The following is a 21,779-nucleotide window of genomic DNA, read 5'->3' on the forward strand; positions in this document are numbered from 1 at the left end:
ATTCGCACTTAGCCTTTCTCCAACCCAAGCTGTGTTGCTCAGCAGGGTGGAGAACATGCACAGAGTCTCAGTCCCTTCCTGAGCACCAAACCAGGCTGCTCAGACCCATCCCAGACCTGCTTTCATTCTGGCATGGGTATTACTAGCATGAGAGCAGCGTCTGGATTGGCCTTGGTGTGTCTGGGAGCCTGTGAATTGGCTGCTGGGAGTCAACAGAAGCAGAGGAGGAGAAGACCACCGAGGCAGCAGCCAGCAGGTAAGTAATATTTTTTTACCTATTTTTCTACCCCAAGCTGCCCTCAGCACTGCCCCCACGCTGGCCCCAGGTTTGCCTTTACAGTAGGTACCACTGACGTTAACGCCCCTTCTCCTAGTGCTGTGGAGGCGCAACAGTTATACTTGGCAGTCACCACTCCTCCCCATTATGTATAATCCTCCATTTTAAGGGTAGAGATAGCAGCTGCCACCCACTAACATATCCATGGTAATGAACTGTTACAGAAGTGCTGTTGGTTGGAACAGGCACTTTTGCGAACTTTCTGTATGCCCAGATAACTTTGGTGTTGCAGTAGGGTTTGAGACGGTTGTTCACTTTGCCTCTTCGAATTCCTCTTTCATTGGCACACATTTCATGGTTGTACAAAGTAAAGGCGGTGGTTGTTAATTTGCTTGTGGGTATGGCACCAGTTAATTGAGGGACTACTTTGACCATGCGTATGCGTCATATTAATGATGATGGCAGATGGTTGAAAGGGCTCCTTTGGAGGTGCTCTGAGGCCCATAACCTGGTCAGAGGTGCATAATTAGTGTGACCTCCAAATGAGTCATCTTTCAAACAGCATGGAAGATTCCAGTCACCTCCTATGGGCCCCTCATGGGGTTACAGTTGTATGTAGGCATCTCCTCCCATCCTTTAAGGACAGGCTGGATCCTCCTGAAGAAAATGCAGAGCAATGATTTGAACCCTCTGCTTACACCTTTGGCTGGTGTGCTCTCTTCAGCAAAGGTTTGTACTCAGAGAAATTTGCTCCTGCAGTGGAGAAATACAATTTTTTTTACATCAGGCCCATGTTCTCGAAAAGTATCTGGAATGATACAGACTGGTACCATGCACTCCGTTTGTTACAGGGCTCCTGTTCACAAGCAGCAAAACACTTCCTTGCTCTCTTCAAATGAACAAATGCTACGGCTCAACTTAGTGATCTTAAAGTGGTGGAGGGCGTGCTTCACCCTCCACCACTAGAAACGCCTATGTTGCAGCATCATCACACAGACATCCTGCACCAGTAACCCAGTACCCAATGATGTAGTGCAATTAAAGCCAGAGTGGACAGCACACCAATAGTTAACATCAGCCTCTGTTGCTGCAGCCAGGGTCTTAAAATGGCGAGGCTGGCAAAAAGCAGAGCAGCGTCCCAGAAGAGATGTAGCTACCACTATTGAAGCCGGTCCAGTAGAGGGACTCCGCGGTGTGTGAAGGGCACACTGAACTGTGACTCTCTCTGTGCTTTCATATCCAACATTGCTTTATAACTTCTTCTATGAGCCCCTGAACTACAACATCCACCTGGCGGGGGCAAGGCACATTCAGTGAGTGTGACATGTGTGAAACTTGACCAACGCCCAAGGGCCCAGTTGGGACGCAAAGAAAGCCAAACAGCTTAAGGGAGTAGAGAAATCTGCTTGCGCAGTGAAAAATAGTTCGGTTCAATGCTACACTTTAAGAGGACTTGTGTAGACTGGGTGGAAAGGAGGGGAGTTTAAGAAGGTGTGGCGGAGGCATTTTATTCCGTTGAATAGGTTTCCATTCCCTGCTTAATCGCGCTCGGTTTCGTTGCTATCTATAGAGTTAAAAATGAAAACCACTGCCCCACAGGAAACCAGAACAGTTGTGTCAAACCAGCAGGGTGTTACTGTGAAGGCCTCGCCTTATCCTGTTCCCTGACTAATTACAGGATTTTTACATGTCTTGGGACCATATAAAATTGGTTTGACGTAAAATATGTATTAAAAAGCAGGAAACGTACATCCAGCAGTCATTTCCCTGGAAGGGCTCAAATCGGGAAAGATCATTGAGGGGCCCTGCCCAGCGTGGTAACTGGTTGAAAAGCCCGCTATTGCGGCCGTATTTCCTTTTACAAAAAGCTTTTAAAATGAGTCATTGCTAGTTGACAATATCATTCAGTGATGAGATGTGCTATGAGTAAACCGCATTGTTTTATGTCTCGACTGGATAAGAGTGAAAACCTAATACCACTTCTTTATTCGGAGAGTGCACAGTACAAGTATCAGGCCACTCCGAATCCGGAAACATTGTGAGCGAGTGACCAACAGGTGGTCAGGCACTCTGGAAATACACAGTGGCGGCTCGCAGAGGTAACGCGGTGAGGCGGGCGGAGGCGGGCGATAGTGGAGTACGACTTGCGACGACAAAGGAGAAAGTAAATAAATAAATAAATAAAACCACTTACCTTGTGCTCGCCGTATCGCCGACTCGGCACATTCTACAAAGATTAAATGGTTGGGAGGTTGAAGAGCAATGCAGCCATGTATGTTGGAATTTGTGGGTACAGCGTAGGGTCATGTTATATGTGCTACTCTGGGCTACTAAGGAGCATGGCAGACATAGAACCTGAGGCATGATAAAAAAAACACCTTCTGACGCAAACAAATATTTGACACTCTTGACTAGAGGCTGTGCAATACACCTTATCAGCAGTAACAGTTAAGCCGCCCTCAGCACAATATTGCCTCCAGTCATTATCTGATGATTTGAGAGTTCAGCACTTCTTCCAAGCTGCCAAAGGCCGTATCTAGGCCAGATACGAGAGGGACATACCACACTTGTTACTACAATCTAAGCACATGCTGGCAAGCTCAGCGAGACATAGCGAGCAGCTATCTGCCGAGCCAGGAAATAGTTCTATATTTATCAGTGCCAGTGACGCAAGGACTGTTAACATGCTTACCCGCGGGGCTCAAATGCCTGGCTTTCATAGGGCTCCCAAACACAAACAGAAGGGAGCCAAGAGAGGATCAGCAATGAGGGAACGCATGGACGTAGATTCACAAAAATGCTAGGGGTAGCGGAAGTGACATCATATACCCTTTGCCCTTAATGATGTCACAGGGAGTGAAATCACAGGACTTTTGACCCTGCATCGTCCCAAGAAGTGATGCGATGTCACTCAACCGTAATCCTGAAGACATTACAATAATTAACATTGCTGAAGTTACATAATTGCATAATTCATATTATATATTCTTCTAGAGGAGAACAGACGGTGGAAATATATTCCCTGGGAAAAGTTTGATCAAAATAGGGATTGCTAGTGCATTTTAATGCAAAATGTTCACATAAATTTGCAAAAAAGCCATAGGTTCTACAGAAAAAAGTCCATAAATATACAAGTCCTTTCATGGTGTACCAAGATACTGAAATCTGACAGTCCCCATGAGTTCACCCAATTAGGTTTTTAAACTGTCCTAAGGGTGCCCCCCTTATGTCAAAAATTACCTCCATTGCTTGGTCCAGCATTTTGCCATGGTGGCCCCTTTTGCCCAAACATTACATACAATATGCCAATGCCAACATTTTCCTAATACTGCTTCTCTCGCACTATGGAGGTTGCTTATGGTCAAAGGTTATATCTAATATGTCGAGGACCACATTTTGTCATGGATGGCCCCATGGCATTACCACAGTATGTCTTTCAGTATGCCAAGAATTTCCTAGAATGTGCCATCACAAGCAATTTGCCACAGGTGCAAACTATGTCATGAATTTCCTCCAGGAGGTCAGCACTGGCATTTATTCATGGGTGCTCCATGCCAAAATGTACTTACAGAGTCTCAGCAGTAACATTTTGCCGAGGGCATCCCATATACAAGTATTGCCTCCAGTATTCCAGTGCCAACATTTAGTCAAGGGTGCTTCTTTAAGCTGAGAAGCATGCTAGGTCCAAAAGCGGATCTGCAAGCATAACAACACATGCTCACTTACATTAACTTATTCACACTCTTCTATCATTAGCACTGACTTGCACTCATTCATTTTTACCTACTCTTGTGCACTCACTCTCACCCTGAATCACTTATGTCCACTCTCACTCACTCTTACTATCCTATACTTACTAATTTTAAAACACGCACATCCACAATCCCATATACATACATGCTCACACATATACACGCTCACTCAACAATCTCACTCTCAACCACATGCACGCACACAACGTCCATAAAAAATATTGTATTCTTCTTATCTAAGATGCCAGTGAAGGTCCAGATCTTGCTGCCCCACTTTTTATTACACTAAAAGTAAATAATAAACTATTATTCACTGTTAATGTAATAAAAATGACCAGAAAGTGATGTTAGAGCCAGCCTCTGACAATGCAAGATACCCCTGTGTTCTTGGCATTGATTTTGCACCTCTAAGGCCAGGGGGTGTAAAGGTAGTGCCATGGGTAGCAAAGGGTCGCAACTTCTGACCCCTAAATAACGTTCATGAGTGAACGCTGAACCTCTTGGGGTGCAGAGAGGGCATCTACTGCTTGAAATGCCTTCTGGTCCTTTGCAATCCTTTGGTAACTGCGGTTTTTTAAAAGTTTATACTGTTTGGAGTTAGGGGCGCAACCCGATCCCAACTTTGTTGAGGGTAGGGTAGGGAAGCGAGCTAAGATTTTGAATGGTGATGGGGGAGCCATGATCAGAGACGGATTCAAAATATTGCGTGGGTGCTATCTTCATTGTTCTTATATAGTGAGTAACTTGTGCAAGGTGAAGCAATCATGCAACATAACTTATTTGTAGAATGCTCAGTAGTTGTGTAACAGTTCTTGCAGAAAGAATGACAAAGGCATAAGACTGGATTTTCAGAGGAACGCTGGCTCTGACCCAGAAAGACAACTGAAAAAGGTTTTAACAAATGGCAGAGATCTGTGTAATATATGATTTGCAGACTTCCTGGAGCCTACCATGTTGCTGCAAGAAACGAGGAAGGCACAATAGATACTCTCAGCAATCCTAAATGCAAATTCATTTTATGTTCCCTGGTAGAGCACTCTAACAATCTGTAAATTCTTTCTCTTAGAAGGTTCTATATCAAGCACGGCCCACCTGCTAACTCAACTCCCTCTCCCCTTGCATCAGGGTTGAAGCCCTCATATCTCCAACCTGATTGTCGGTACCCTTCCAGAAGCCCAGGTCTACTTCTCTCCATCTCCGTTCTTCGGTACGCTCTACAGCTCATAGGAGGTGTGACTGCTGGACACTGGAACATATTCTACTTACCCAGGGCTCTCCATGACAAGCCTTAGTATATCTCCAACAGTGGCTTCTAAACATTTGTCTACCCCCGAGTCCTCTCACCATCTTCCCTCTTTTCCTCCAGTCCTCTTTTCGTGTCATTATTTCTTATTTTTCTCCCCTCCCTGCCTTTTGGTAAGATGTGTATGGACAGCTACCATGAAGCACTGTTGTCCTGTCTGGTGAGATATCAGTGTCTTTGGAAAGACCACCGGGCCCACATGCTCCTTCATCGTCCCCTCTTTCATGTCACATGCTTTCCTCCCTACTGAGCTCTTCTATTTTTCCTTCCCTCTCTGCTGACCTTCAGCTCTTAAAGGTGACATTATGGTGACTCAAAGCACGATATGAATAAGCAACTTTACAACATATGAAAGCCACAGTCAAGAATCAACAACCCTTTGTAATGAAATTCTAGGTAACATTTTCTTTACTTCAAATCACTACACCATTTCTTTCACTCACTCACTCTCTCCTGGACTTACAATGTGTCTTGAGGCCTGCCTCTGTCTGGGTTTCCCTTTCCAGGTTTCTTCAACTCTCAATCCCTGATACTCTTTCTCTCTAGGTCTTTCTATCTCGGGTTCACAGTCTTTTATCCACCCCATGGTCGTCTGCACAAAGTAGAAGGACAGAAAACTATAGCGCAATTCATAGGAGAGACTGAGAAAGATTATGTATTTCAACCCCTGTCCTCCATCCTTCTACCTTCAGAAGTTACCCTCATCCTCAGTTCCATCCATTTCACTCCTTTATTGCATCATCTTTCTCCTGGTGCTTCTTCTCATCAACCTATGGCAATGCCGATCTGCAACCCAGTCCATTGCATACTTTAGCTTCAATAGCATGCTCTTTTATATGTTTCTGTGTGACTCCCTGGGTGGGAGAGGGATTCCCAGATGAAGGTCCCATGCACACTGTGCCGCTGGAACCAAGCTATGCTCGGCTGGCGAGCCCTTATGGGGCACAACCAGCCCTGGGTTCTTGTGTTCTAGTTCAGGCAGGGCCTGACCTGCCAGTTCAGGCAGGACTGATCCCACTGGTGCAAGGTCAAGGCTGATTTGCATTTGGCTGGGTCCAAGGTGAGGAGATATGGCATGCAGAGTAACATTGGACTGGGATGTGACCCAAGTGGTTACCAGTGGCTGAGATTGACTCAGGCATTCCATCCATCACTTTTATGTATGCTTCAGTGGGACGCTCTTGGTGAAACGTTTATGCCGAGACGTGGGACCAGTGCACACTGTGCCACATGAACAAGGATGTGCCTGGCTGTTGAGCCCTAATGGGGCGAAATCAGTCCTGGGCTGCTCGTGTTCTGGTTCGGGAAAGGCCTCACCTGTTCAGGTTGGACTGGTCTGATTGCAGCAGGGTGAAGACTAATTTGTGCGAGGCTCGTCAAACTTGATGTAGTATGTTGTGCCGAATAACGATGGACTGGGATGCGACCCGAGTGATTACCAGTGGGTCAGACTGATTCACGCATTCAACTCATCACTTTTTGTATGCTTTATTGTGCATATGCAGACTGATTGCAGACTGCTTTATTGGAGTGATTGAATGGAAGACTGTGTGCCGCTCATGTGGCCTACATGGGAAATTTTTAGATGTGTTTGGGAGAACCAGGGTGTGTTCTTATCCTGTTCTGTTCACCCGTCAAGGGATGTATTGAAGAGAAATGAGTGACAAATATGTTTAAGTGCCTTAGATGACAGTATGTAGGTGGATATAACATAACTGTATGCAATGTAGCATATGTGGGAAATACTTTGGTGTTTCGTAAAGAATAGTCTTACTATTTGGCATCAAATGTGTAGTTACACAGAAATATCGCGGTAAGCTTTGAAGCTGTATATATAATACAATTTAGCCACATTGACTACGGAACAAAGGAAAACTCCATGACTATTGACCCACTTGCAATTCAGTCAAACAACTGGAGATTTGTCAATATATTACATCATTTGTTATTGTGTTTGGTCCTGATGAAGTAGAGTTTAGCCACAGAAACGTACGTCAATGACTTTTAACCAGCTCACTGCAGTTGGCAATACAAGGGAAAAAAAATTGTTATGCCTTCTTGACTTTTGGTCTGTGGGTCTTCAGCAGGAGCCTTGTGTTTATCTTTATGGGACTTGATTTAATTTAGTGGTAGTGTCTGGGGGCTTTTTTGATTGTATTCGCCTGCTTTGTTTATATATTTGATTTAAAAACTTTGAAATATTGAGTGATTTGTTCATTAAGAAGATTCATGTTAATAAAAGTGTGTATGTACTGAAATAAGTATTTTTTTAAATAAAAAAAAATTTCTGTTGAGACTTAGAAGAGTTGTGCGTTTGTTGTCATGTGATAAGTGGGGACTCTTTTGCTCATTTGAATCCCATGTCTTTTGGTTTATTGCAGAAAAGGAAAACTGTCCAGAGCCAAATGTCATCACCCTTTGAAGGGGCAATAGATCAACAACGATAGTAAATGCTCTGATGAGTCCACCCAGGAGTGGACTAAGAGCAACCGACATAAACGGGCATTAGACATCAGTGTTAACATATTTTCTCTGATGAGTCCAACCAGGAGTGGCAGAAGAGAAACCTTTATACTATCAGCCATAGAGTATCCTCTGAGCAATCCACTTAGCAGCAAGAGCAGAGCAGCCAATATGCAGCCAGGCACATTGGTTGCTCTCGGGTGACTACTTTGGTGTTGCAGGAATCAACCCATAGGAATGGATGCTAAACAACTAGTCCTGGCATGCTCTTTGAAGTCCACCTGCAGCAGAGGGGTAACCATTAAAATAATCTGCAGTAATCTGCACTCTGAGAGATTCAATTAGGATCGTCAGTGTGCAACAGACAGGAATGAGTATTCCACTAGCAGCCATATTAGGGTTTATAGAGTCTACTTGGCATGGTGGAGATGCATCCCTAATGAAGCAACTCTCCCAGGGTAAAAGGAAGCAGCAAATAATTACTCTAGTGCATCTAGGAGTATGTGTGTCAACTAAAAGGTAAATGCTGTGGGGCAAATTAGTCTGAGTTGGTTGAGAAGTAGAAGAAGGGATTTAGGAACAGACAGGTTTGAAGGACATAGGGGTAAATGAGTCCGCGAAGGAGCGTGCTGATGCAATCCACAGGATGGGTGATTCTATGTCCAAGATAAAGAAGATTGTTAATTAACTCAGTGGAAGAGTGTGGTTTGCGTAGAAGGTTAAGATGTCGTAACAACAGAATGGATCGAGCCCAGGTCAAAGGGGCCAGGGCAGGACTTTTCCCATATGTCAATCCTGGCTCAAATAGGAAATAAACCATTACTATTTCTGTTCTTCAGCTTGAATCATCTGGCTGGATGCTCGAGGGGGAGAGGTGGTTTAGTGTTAGGTTAGGTGGGCACGCACCAGGTTACTCATCTGATCCTCAGATCTGGACTCGGCTCAGCCGGTGCAGACACTAAGTGCTTACAAATATGAGAGCAAAAAAAGAGCAAAATACAGTTCCAGATCCAGCTTTATTACAAATACACGCCCTGATCCACTTCCTAAATGTTTTACATTGGCAAAGTCAGTGGTATTAACTGCTTACACACACAACACAGATGCACATCCGGATTTACAAATGCATGGCCCTCAGTCCAGGACCAGAGACTAGATTCTGGGAGAATACCTATTTAGGTTTATCTGTTCTAGGGAGACAGTTCACCTTCTCCTGTGCTGGGGCACTAAATCATGGCTGACCTCAAAGAATGAGACTGGGTTAAAGGTAACATCCTAGGGTAAGGACAGGCTGAATGCCACATACCCGCCCACTTTTATTCTGTGCAGTGTCCATGTAAATAGTGCTTTCTGTAATAAATGACCTGAAAGTACAAACGCTATAATCAAGAGCGACCCAGAGTAGGTTGAAATATTTATTGTGTCTAGAAAAATCCCAAACCACAGGTTTCAGATTTTACCGAGCGAGATACATTTCTCCTATTCTAAGTTGTGCCCTAAAAATTTAAAGTGACAGGCAGAACGAGGTGCTTTTCAGTACCACAATCTGCATGTTATTTGATTACTGGGAACTTCTTTCTTTCTTTATTCGGATTCCACAAGGAAAACCATAAATTTACACAGTATAAAAACAGCCTAGCTAAAATATTAACAATGAATTTAAAACAGAGAGCACAATTAAAACTGCTCAGCTAATATGTTAACATTAAAATTGAAAACAGAATCACACGTTTTGATACCTACACCCTAAAGCTAAACATAAAAAGTTGAGGTTGAGGTTAAAAAAAGAAAAACCTATCGAATGGTCTGCATGTTAGTGGTAATGAAGATGCTGCACTACCCTCACATATTACTATATCCAGGGCAGGTCGACAGCACAATGAAAAGACATACAAGTTTAAATGTAATATAAACAGACATCCACAACTAATATGTAACGCTTAGACGTAGAATAACATATCAATAAAACATGATAAGCACCTCCAGCTAGATGTATGGCATACAAATCAGTCAAATGCTTCCTAATGTTCACAACAGCAGAAACAAAATGTACTATTTGTAAGGCTCATTGGAAACAGATTGAAGAAACAGCAAGGCTTGCCCACACTGACTAAAATTTAAAAGCGGTGCTCTTATATAGCTCACATTCTAATAAGGCAGCAAAAAGTACAAATTAAAAAGTGCATAGTGCATTGAAAAGACTGTTCATCACAAGGAAAGACCATTCTTTCTCTGTTCCATTGGCCTTTCAATTGGTAAACCACCATCAAATGGACTAAAATAAAACAAAACTTAGTTAAAATATACCTATGATAGGTAGATAAAATGTCACTCAAATCCGACTGCATGCTGCACACTAGGGGAATAGATAAATATGAGGCCACTAAGCTCTTCATGAGGTTGTGTCGATTGCTTGCAGCCCGCGCTACCCTCCGTAATCTGGTCTTTCATTCTTCTTTCGAACAATCAGCGGTGAAACACCCCTCAATGGAGGTAAAAGGAATATTCAAAGATGAATACACCTTCCAGATATAACTAAGCCAGGGTATCGAAGGTGAATGGTTGGGGGAGAGACAATTCATCAAGCGCCACAACAGAATAGACTCTGCCTTTATAATAACCTCAATAATTATTTTCTAATCTCGATCATTTAGCTATTTCGGTTTGTATTACCTGTTGCAATGTAGCTTAGGAAAAGTGCATGGGTGTGATTTTTATCACACATTTCCCCATACAGAAAAAAACACATTACTTGTATTCCCACTTTTTGCGATAACAGGAGTTAAAAGACATACTTGAAATCGTGAAGCTCTCATTATCAGACTCTGGGAAAGCAAAATAAACATTTACACTCTAATTACAATTGGTTTGGTTTTGAAAAAAAAAAATTCTGGAGAATGCAAAATGCATTGAATATTGTTTCTGTCATGTCACAGAGCCTTATTCTTAAGTACATTGTGATGGAAGCGGACACTCTCTTTTTTTGGCTAAGCTCGAGGTCCTCTTGGACCTACGACTCAAAACAAGCCGGCTTTCATACGGCTTGCGCCTGCGATCTATGTTCCAACCTCATGCACAAAGAAAGGAAAATAGAACAATAAACTTTGATATAGAGAGAAAGCAATACCCATCAGGTGGCTGAATTGTCACTTTCATGTTTTTTTTAATAAAAAAGAGATTCATTATATTCTCGCATGAGGTTTGGTGCACGAATTGCATTCCAAACTAGTGCATGGCTCGATTCACGCATGGGCTCTTAGAGCCAAGCCAGACCTTTGGCTAAGCTCTCACTCTGCTCTCCCTGTTAATTTCTTGGCTTGCCCAACTCTACAGTCAACATATTTGAGAATAACCCTCCAAGTGTGACGGGTAGGGAATATAGTAGGCCGACACTGGGCAAAGCACAATACACAACTGAAAAAGCAAAAGAAAGATTGTGAGGCTTTAGATGGTCTCGAACACTGGTGGAAGTACCTCTTAAGAGGCTTCCTTCCAGCCTGGAACCCCCCCAGTCCAGTCCAAAGCACCTGAAGAGAGGGTGAGGCCTAGAACGCTTTTAGCCCAATGGGGTTTGAGCGCCTGGTAGGATCACTCACCAATAATAATCACTGCTCATTCTCCCTCCTCGGCCTGATATTTACATCCCACACTCCATCTATGAGGTAAGGCTGGAGACATGCATGAAAGTTAAAACTGGGCAAGAAAGGGACTTTGCATGAGTTTAACCCATTTCAAATTTTCAAGGCTGGGGAGAGGAATGGAATGAGGCAATAGTAACAGGAAACTGCCAGTCTCTTAAATCATGACAAAGCTTTCACAACACAATGAGTTAATCTTTCACAACTTGTTAGAAATGGGATCACAAGCCCTACAAGGATACAGTATGTGGGACTCCTGCTTTTAGCCATGAGCTGAACTGAACTAATTATCAATCCGTGGAGGTCCAGGGATGCATTTCTTTTTTAGCATTTCTGCTTTTGTAACCATAGAAAACTTGCCGTACTTTGGTTCTCCTGGTCTTCCGGCGGTTCCAGGACCTTCACAAACTCCAAATTCACATGGATCTCCACGCCAAGCAAAAGGGCAACTTTGAAAAGTATTAGCTGAAGTTGTCGTATACCTAGACACAGAAGAGAACACAGAAAAGCACTGAATATTTCCATAAGGTGTTCACTTGGAATCTGTCACAGTAAAACATCATGTTAGACAAAGTTGTTGTTTTATCAGGGCAGTATAATAATAGTGAAGTCGTGGTTTATTAAATGCTTAAAATAGTGATCCAGGAACTTGGTTATGTACTCTCTACTCGTGAAATTGACCTGTCAACATATTTTCTCTTTTTTGTTTTACAAAATACTTACCTTTTATTACTAGGTACTAAATTCGATAGGTGGAAGATATCCACAAGTCCAATACAAATTAAATGTATTAATATGAATGCATTATTGCTTCCTATATACATTTTAATATAGTTGTATGTTCTAAACTTGTTATTTATAAGTAAAGCCTCTTATATGTTATATGATTAACAGTACCAGTTCAGAGGGTCTTCTCATCAAACAAGTTGCTTATGAGGGTGGTGACTAGATCTTACTTTCTAATGCTTCCCAATCAAGATTCACTTATGACAGATATGTGTTTATGATATCTTTTGTTTAACAACACAGGCCAGTAGTCCCATTATTTGTCGATGAGATGTAGTAGCGAATATCCAACTTCAAATATCAATTTACGGTGAAATTGTCATTGGCCTGACTCCAAAGATCTCCAACTAATTGAAATATCTGAAATAGTACTTACAATACCCATTAGGCTCTGCTCCCTTCCTTCCTAGGTCTCTTATTACTAACGAATCTCATTGTGAGGGGACAGCCCAAGCTGCACAGTTAAGAGGCTAGAAAAAACCAACCATCTTTTCAGGGCAGAGTACTTTAAGAAGCAGGTAGCAGGAGCCTGATTTAAAAAAAAAATTAAAACTAGTTGGCGCAAATGCAATCTTCGATTTACAGCGAAACTTTCAAACCTACAAATTATTGTTGCTATATTTATAAAACAAACATATGAAATGATGAACTAAAAAGTAAGACATTATGGTTCAATACCTTTCCCATTCCCACTCAAGTGGTTGCAATGTATGTGAAACATCTAAAGATGGCTTTGGTTTACAATATTGGTCCCTGTTCTCATAGCAAGTGAATGAGAGGAGAACTTTGGAATCAGGCTAATGTAACTTGCTTTTTATGATCTATAATGGCACATGATATGCAGCACTGGACAATGTTTCATGTTCTCACAATGTAAAAAACTGGAAGATCTTAAAATCATGGATAGGTGGAACAAGTAACTAGGCCCAATACTTGAAAAGAAAACAGCAGGTGCATTGTTAAAAGTCATCCTTGTATAACGAATGTCAGTAGTTAAAGTGGCCATTTATAGAGGGGATACATGTGCAAAATCATTTGATGAGCTATGATAATATTATGAAAGGGAATAGCAAACTATGAAATTGCATTTTTGGGCATGTTCTAAAGTGCCATTGTGTCAATAGAAGATGCATTTAATTCCTACACTGTTTTCATGTGGTTTAGTAAGACATTTGAGTGTTTGAGAGTCCACAAATCATTGATTGGCCCCAACAAGTCACTACAAAAGCATCAATTAAAACAAAAACAGATAAAAGTAACAGTGTAGCCACTAGAGAAACGGAAACACTGCTGGCACATACCAACACATAGAAGGTACCCTTGGGTGACTTTAGCCTAAACCGCAAGTATCTACTAGCCAAGTAAAGGTTAGTAACTGTACTCTGTGTTCATGATCTCCCTCATAAATTGGAACACTGAGGCAAGAAATTACCAAAAGGGTGGGTCTTGAATAACATTTTGGCAACATCATGGCGCTCAGAACTTTAATGGAGTTATTTATGGGTAGGTTTATACACACGCAAAACGACAGAGAAAATAATTACAACTTGAGCACTTCCACCACCATGAAATAAGTAAGGAAGACCCAAACCATTTTCCCTCTACTGGATCGCCCACCATAAAAAGCAATGCTGTCAAATGCACACTTAAAAGAAGTATGTGAAGGATCTTTGCACACAGTTAAGGTTTACTTAAAAAAGGTTCCAACCAATTAGCTGCACACCTCCTTATGTTTGGAGTGCCCCTCTCAAGCTAATCTACGCAAAGCCGGTCATACTGGTTTTTGACAGATCATCAATGCCAACCACACGTTTTTCTATTCTATTGCTTAAAGAAAACAACTAGACACGTACAGTGTGGTCAATGACATCATTTTTAATGATCACTTCCAACATTTACTACTGCAAGTCTTTTACAATGTGTAACCACCCGTGTAAATAGAACCTGCTTAATACCATCGAACAATGGGCTGAGACACATGCGAAGCTGGCCCTGCCTCATAAGCAACACTGAGAGCAGCTCTTCAAAAGAGGATGAAATAGAAGTAGCGTAATACTCACTAATGTGATCAATGGCTCCGGCGCAGAACTTGCCGTAGAACTTTTTGGCGCCAAGACTCCTCAAGTCATGTATGGTAAAAGGCCACAGATGAAGCACATTGTTTCTGGAAAACGTGTCCCTCTTCTCCACAACCACAACTTTGACTCCTAGGGAGGCGAGCTCTATGGCAGTCCTTAGGCCGCATGGTCCACCCCCAATGATTAAACACTGAAAAAAGAACAGTCACAAGAAGTCAAAATAGCTCTAGTGACTACCTGTTCAGACACATTTCGATCTAGAACTGAAGCTGAGTTACCACAGAAAAAGGTTTCATTATAATGCAACGTTTCACAATGAGCCATTTTTTATTTTGTTGGCTTTCATGATTTTGTTTAACAAATGCTCTTCTTATTGTTTGATTATTAATAAATACAAAGCTACTTATTTAATTTTTCTTAAATCGCATACAAATTCGATACAAGTACATCAATTTGGATAACTTTTAAGCCTGTGTACCAAAAGAAAATCACCATGCATGTAACCATTGATTCATACTGAATTTCAAAAGGCATGACACATATCTAATTAATATATGATCAGTAGCGTGATTTGGAGAATGTGACTTCCATGTTAAATAATTTTCAACAGATTTTGGATTTTTTAACATTTTGTTTATATTTAAACAAATGGAACAAGTTCCACATAAATGTACAAATAATAAACATGAAGTTTGAAATAAAATTATGAAAGATGTATATTGTAGTATTACATCACATAGCTAAGCTAAAGTATACAACAGTATTAAGGAAATATGTATGTTATGGCATTGCCTCCATCACTTATAGTCTTATTTGTAGACTTTTATTATCAACAGATATCGAAAAATGGGTGCTACAAGAATGTAGGTGAGCACATAGGGAAAATGCAAAGGGGAAAAAAAGGAGGGGCGGCTACACGACAGAAAGTGGCAGCAAGCAATGTATAATGTGCAATACATTATATGCGCTGTTCAAAAAATTGTTTTCATATGTTCTCAAATATGTAGCCATTTTCTTTTTTACGTAAAAGCTTCTCAAATATGTTTGTAGGTACTTAAATATTGGTCAGGGTTTAATGATTATCACACAGGTTATCTCATATATGTCTTCACATTATACGGATTATTCAAAACTTTTTCTGAGCAGTACAAAAAGTGTTTATTCACACATATTCAGTGTTCATTTTCATTCACATAGGAAATGTTTAAAAGTGGAAAGGTAAGACAAGCCAATTATATCATTGGTTCATACACGTATTAAAGAGCACGAGTCTCCGTTTTTCATTAGTGACCTTTCTTGAACATTTATCACATTACAACATGTTTCTGCGCTCAAAGTGACAAAGAAGGGAAATAGTTTGAGTGGGATGGGTGTGATTGGGAAACAGTGAGGACTGGGTAAAGGATGTTGTGACCATACTACAATCAAAGTATTATTCAGTACAGCCTTTACAGACTAATTAAGTTCATTAGTTCCAAGCAATTCTTTAGCATAGGGTCCGTATTATTCCATGAGTGGCATCCTAGGCTAAGAAAGTAGGTATATTCCAGTCGGTCTACGTTTCGACCCCTGTATTAAGGGTTGATGGAAGCCTCATGCTGGGGTCTTCATCAGGACATTAACGGTGCGGGAGCGCTTATAGGTTGGCTGTCCAGTAGCCTGTTACTGTTGGACCTTCAATGGTTCCATGGTGGCTGTTAATGGCTGGGAATGCTATGGTAGTTTGCAGTCCATCTTTTTCTTCTTCCTTTTGGACTTCTGTTGTGGGCAGTATTGTTAAAAACGGTATTATTCTTCAAAAACCTCCTGGGCGCGTGCATCCATCAACGCTGCCGGGCTGCGTTGATGGATGCACGCGCCCAGGAGGTTTTTGAAGAATAATACAGTTTTTAACAATACTGCCCACAACAGAAGTCCAAAAGGAAGAAGAAAAAGATGGACTGCAAACTACCATAGCATTCCCAGCCATTAACAGCCACCATGGAACCATTGAAGGTCCAACAGTAACAGGCTACTGGACAGCCAACCTATAAGCGCTCCCGCACCGTTAATGTCCTGATGAAGACCCCAGCATGAGGCTTCCATCAACCCTTAATACAGGGGTCGAAACGTAGACCGACTGGAATATACCTACTTTCTTAGCCTAGGATGCCACTCATGGAATAATACGGACCCTATGCTAAAGAATTGCTTGGAACTAATGAACTTAATTAGTCTGTAAAGGCTGTACTGAATAATACTTTGATTGTAGTATGGTCACAACATCCTTTACCCAGTCCTCACTGTTTCCCAATCACACCCATCCCACTCAAACTATTTCCCTTCTTTGTCACTTTGAGCGCAGAAACATGTTGTAATGTGATAAATGTTCAAGAAAGGTCACTAATGAAAAACGGAGACTCGTGCTCTTTAATACGTGTATGAACCAATGATATAATTGGCTTGTCTTACCTTTCCACTTTTAAACATTTCCTATGTGAATGAAAATGAACACTGAATATGTGTGAATAAACACTTTTTGTACTGCTCAGAAAAGGTTTTGAATAATCCGTATAATGTGAAGACATATATGAGATAACCTGTGTGATAATCATTAAACCCTGACCAATATTTAAGTACCTACAATACTGACCCAGGTCAGAGAGTTTCTAGGGTTAACCCCGTTAATAACTCCCTTCTCAAATATGTTTGGGCAAACATGTCAATAAATCATTCATACTTGTTAGAGAGCTTGCCAGCCTTCCATATTGTCAAAATGAACCTCTTTTCAATCATCACTGCTTTCCATAGGAATTGTTCCTGAGGGTTCTGGAGTAAATTCACTTTATCAGCATAACCCAGGGTAATCAAATATTTAGCGTTTGGTACTACCAAAATTAAGGAGATCCTGTAGAAGATCACTCCCCAAATCAGTTTTACTCTTTAGCAGACATACATCATATGTATTAGACCACCAACAAGGCTGTGACATACACAACATCTAACTAGCTCCATGGAAAAGTTTACGCCATCCAATATAATATTTTCTGAGGAGGAGTTTTAGCTGTATAGAGGTTAGTAGTAGATCAACTGAGAAATTGAAGTCTGTATTACGCATTTTAGACCGAAGCGTTTCTGTTATTGGTGCATTTTAGACTACAACTTATCTTTTCTTTGTCACAAAAGACCACGTTTATGTTCATTCGTTAAAGTTCTCAATGACGTACCCTCATCAGAGGTTTCTAGAGACCTGTGAATAACACAAGCCAGAAACTTTTCCTTTTATAGGTCCTGAAAACGTTAGGGCTGGATAATTTTTCATTATTCCTTTAAAAATATTTTATATTTGTTTATCACTAGATTGCAATGTGTATTTGAATTTTGAATGGATACAATCCAGTAGGGATCCATTAAATAACATGTTATCCAATTTAAATATTCCAGCACAAATCCAGTAGGACTACACTATGTTTAAAGGTTCGGTGTGTTCCGATTGTTGATTCCATATGAGGACATTCTTATAGCTTTAACTGCTTCAGAGCTTGTTCATAAAGACCTGCTGCAGTACATTGGGTTAACGTGACATTGGTGTGCTGCCTGAATGTAAACGTGCATCAATACTGAAAGGTTTCAAGGTACTAGATTCCAGGTCCATCCAAATGCAAGTATTGCTTTCCATGTTAGAAATATATTTAAATGACTGTCTTAAGGCGTCAGAAAGGTTATAGTTACATTTATCACGGAATCTAAATTCACTCCTCTTTTGATTCCTTTTTAGCAATTCCCATGATAAACATAGTTTCCCCTCACCCTACCCCTGCCACGCCCATAGGAACTGCCCAAGCAGCTTATATGATGGCTTTAAATATTTTCCCTTAAGTAACATTTTGGATTCTAAAGAAAACGAAACTGTTTATTTGGAATTTGGGCCAGGTCATGGTCATATTTAACATTATTTATAAGTCCATAGCATAGGTAAATGTTGCTTGTTCTACCTTGCCACAAGCAACGCAACTAGTGAAATTAATATGTAGAATAGCGTAGTTCAGGATGTGCATTGCAAAGACATCACAAGTCAACAAGAAGCTGCAGGCCATTTCCAACTGAGGATGCAGGCCGAGTGCCTAATAATCCCAATTTGTGTAGGTAAATCAGTTTACAATTCATGTTAAAGTACCGCGAAGATAAGGAGGTTTTTCCTAGACAACTTCACCAAGTAAAACTTGGTGGAATTTGTTCAAGGGTTAAACATGCAATATATCAGAGTTCAAGAGGTGCTTAACTCTGAATGGGGGAATATTATTGCATCATGGAAAAGCCAAACCCACAGTATCCGTATGTATTTTCTGGGGTGGTATTATCGCAATAAAATACTGGCTGTGCCAGAACAAAGGCCGAAGAGAACCATTTCAGATCAGACCTATGGCAGATCTAGCATGTGTATATGATGCGTACTCGGCACCGAGTCAAACACAGTCTTTGATGATTGAGACAGAAAGTTGCGAAACAACCGGTTAACACATTTTCATCGCCCTTAATGCTGCTGGAACACCTTATCATATCAATAGCTGCTGATGCCATATCGCTTACATAAATAAATACAGTCCAAGTTAAACTAACCATGGGAATTAACATGAGTCATCAATGCATTCCTAATGCCGTCATCTAATGAAGAGCATCGCCCTAGATACTTTATCCGTAGATCACAAATCATGAAACATCCTTCAGTGCATGTTTCTACTGGATGTTAATTACAATCTACATTCTTAAGCCATGTGGAAATGTAACAGTTAATAAGTACAGACACAGATTCAACTGAAGGCCATCTAATCAAACAAGCTACTTTATGCTTCAGTTCTTGCAGGTTAGACAGACAACGGTCTGAGCAGCAAAATTCCGGGTGACAGTGCTTGCATTTTCTTTTCTCGCTATGCCGACCTTATTATGGAACCATTATCCAATTTGCATATCAATAAACTTCATCAATGAGTTAAACACATAATGGAGATTAGAGCATTGGAATGTTGGGCACTCCATTGAAGACAATGGAGTGCTCCAGGCTTCTAATGGCTGGTAGAAGCCCAGAAGCCTCAACATTCCATAGTTTGTGTTTGTTCACAGCTTTTGCTGTGAACAAAGGCCTCACAGAGCCCGGGGGCATTTCAACACACTCTGGCTCTGTGAGGCCGGTGTTTTCCTATTCAGAACATTCTGCCCTCTAGGGACAGAAAGTTCGAATAGCCTTATAGCCCTCCGTGGTAGGCTATACTGGCCATTAAGGGCCCGCTCCCTTGTGAAAGACCCTTGCCTTCAGCTCACGCCTTTATAGCTGGAGCGGGCCTTTAATGGCCGGTATAGCTCACCGTGGAGGGCTATAAGGCTAGATTAAAATATTATGTTTGTTACGAAGTAAAAGACCATAAGTGGAGAAGAACAACTCCATTCCTCAAAGGAAATCCAGCACTAATTTTTTTTAAAGAAATGTGCATGTGGTTATCCTGAAAACTAGACTGACTCTTACAGAGAAACTTGCCAATGTCTGGAGGAACAGTAAGAAAAGTCTATGCTATGTGATTCGCTATGAGATTATTACAGGATTCTTGTAAAACTGTCTCTCAGAAAGCAGTATGGCCAGGAAGGAAACAACTATGAGAAATACTTTGATGAACAATCTCTTTAGATTAGTACCCTGTGGAAATTAGCACAAAGGCCAGTTCAAAATATTTCATAAGAATTCCATAATAAAAAGCTGAATCCTGGGGTTTAGACATTGTCACTGTGCCCTCCATTTGAAATAAATGTTTGCCATCACCAGCTTCAGCGCCATGCCTTCGCCAATAAGACCAAACTTAATTTCGGAATATGCAAAGGATACTACAATTCTTTACCATATTCTATCAGTACAAAACGAAAACTTCTAGAGAGTCTGAACATTTCTTAGGCTCAATTCAGGTTGAAGTTAAAGCTTAGGCATGGAATCTGTGTGTCAGAGTAAAGAGAGCATCAAACAAGGTTTCTCTTAAAGTACATTCTGAATGGAGCTTCCGAAACTAGACAACCTAAGCAGGTATACACCTGGCTGACATCTTGCATCTTTATATTTATATTTGCAATGTTTCAGACACAGATGTGGACTGTGAAGCAGAAAAAGTGGAATCGTGGAACTCTCACATGCTGGAACCAGGTGTATCATTTGCAATGCCTGTGCTACCTAAGGATTCTGGTTGATGAAATCCAACATGTTGATTAGTTTTCCAATTATTTCAAACATTTCCTGAGTCACCTCTTGAAACTAATGCTTCAACATTTTTAACTCTCAACCCAAAAGCTTATGTTATATCCTAGCTCACGGTACGTTCTATCAACCTCCTTTTTTAGTCAAAGATAAACCGCCTCCACAAGGTTGCTGTGCAATCTACTTTGTGCTCGAGGTTCAAACCTTTAAGTAGTTCACAGAGGAATAGCAGCAGCACTCTCACGAGCCTTGTGCATTATTTAACAAGTGCAGCCTCAATGCATTCTTGTAGTTAAGGAAGTTCTGTTTTCCACATTTCTTTTCAATCGTTGAGAAAAAAATGTGATGATCATTGACAACATGATCGTCCTTCCTTCCTCTAGATCTTTATTTTTTATTTATTTTATTTATTTTATGGAGTTTGTAGAGCGCACAGCTACCCCCTAGGGGGTGTCCCGGCGCTAAAAATCCAGGGGTACCCAAGTGAAAAAAAGGAAGTGAAAAAGAAAAAAAAAGGAGATGAAGGGGAAACTAGAGTCCAGAGAAGAGCCAGGTTTTAAGTTTGGCTCGGAAGATGGTTTCAGAGGGACAAAACCTCAGCTCAAGCGGAAGGGAGTTCCAGAGTCTGGCAGCAATGACACCGAAACCTCTGCCACCGGTTCTGGACAGTCTGAAACGGGGCGAGATCAGGAGGCGTAGGTCATTGGATCTCAGGGATCTGATGGAGCGAGATATCGAGACCCGATTTTGCAGGTAAGTAGGACCGAGGTTGTTGACGGCTCGATAAGTAAGAGTGAGGACCTTAAACTGGATGCGGCTAGCCACAGGGAGCCAGTGGAGTTTCCTCCGATATGCAGAGACAGATTGACGGTACGGGATGTTACCGATCAGTCTGGCTGCAGCATTCTGGACGATCTGCAGCCGACCAATCAGGTACTGGGGGGCCCCTGCATAGAGGCTATTGGCATAGTCCAGGTGGGACGTGATAAGGGCCTGGGTAACTGTGCGGCGGGAATCCATGGGGAGGTACGGAAGGATCTTTCTTATCATGCGTAGTTTCATGAAGCAGGCGGAAGTAACTTTGTTGATCTGAGTTTTGCATGACAAGGAGTCATCGAATTGGAAACCAAGGTTCCGTGCCGAGTGAACCGGGGAAGGGGCAGGATCAAGAGCCGTAGGCCACCACCAAGAGGAGGGGATAGAGGTTTTCTGATTAAAAAACAGAACCTCTGTTTTGTCTGCGTTCAATCTAAGGTGGTTCATAGTCA

The 21,779-nt window shown here is 41.4% G+C and overlaps 1 protein-coding gene across 6 annotated transcripts in view; it reads right to left on the minus strand.

Moving 5' to 3' along the window:
• MICAL2 (microtubule associated monooxygenase, calponin and LIM domain containing 2) overlaps positions 1 to 21,779 on the minus strand; it is a 1,053,240-nt gene that overhangs the window by 739,135 nt on the left and 292,326 nt on the right. For all 6 annotated transcript variants that reach the window (XM_078680924.1, XM_078680923.1, XM_078680928.1 and 3 more), the window contains exons 3-4: positions 14,280 to 14,487; positions 11,799 to 11,915 (exon numbers count right to left, since the gene is read on the minus strand). In XM_078680924.1, coding sequence (XP_078537050.1) covers positions 11,799 to 11,915; positions 14,280 to 14,487 — 325 coding nt within the window. The remainder of the gene's footprint in view (positions 1 to 11,798; positions 11,916 to 14,279; positions 14,488 to 21,779) is intronic.

Source organism: Lissotriton helveticus, chromosome 3_1, assembly GCF_964261635.1.
Source record: "Lissotriton helveticus chromosome 3_1, aLisHel1.1, whole genome shotgun sequence".
Taxonomy (NCBI): Eukaryota; Metazoa; Chordata; class Amphibia; order Caudata; family Salamandridae; genus Lissotriton; species Lissotriton helveticus.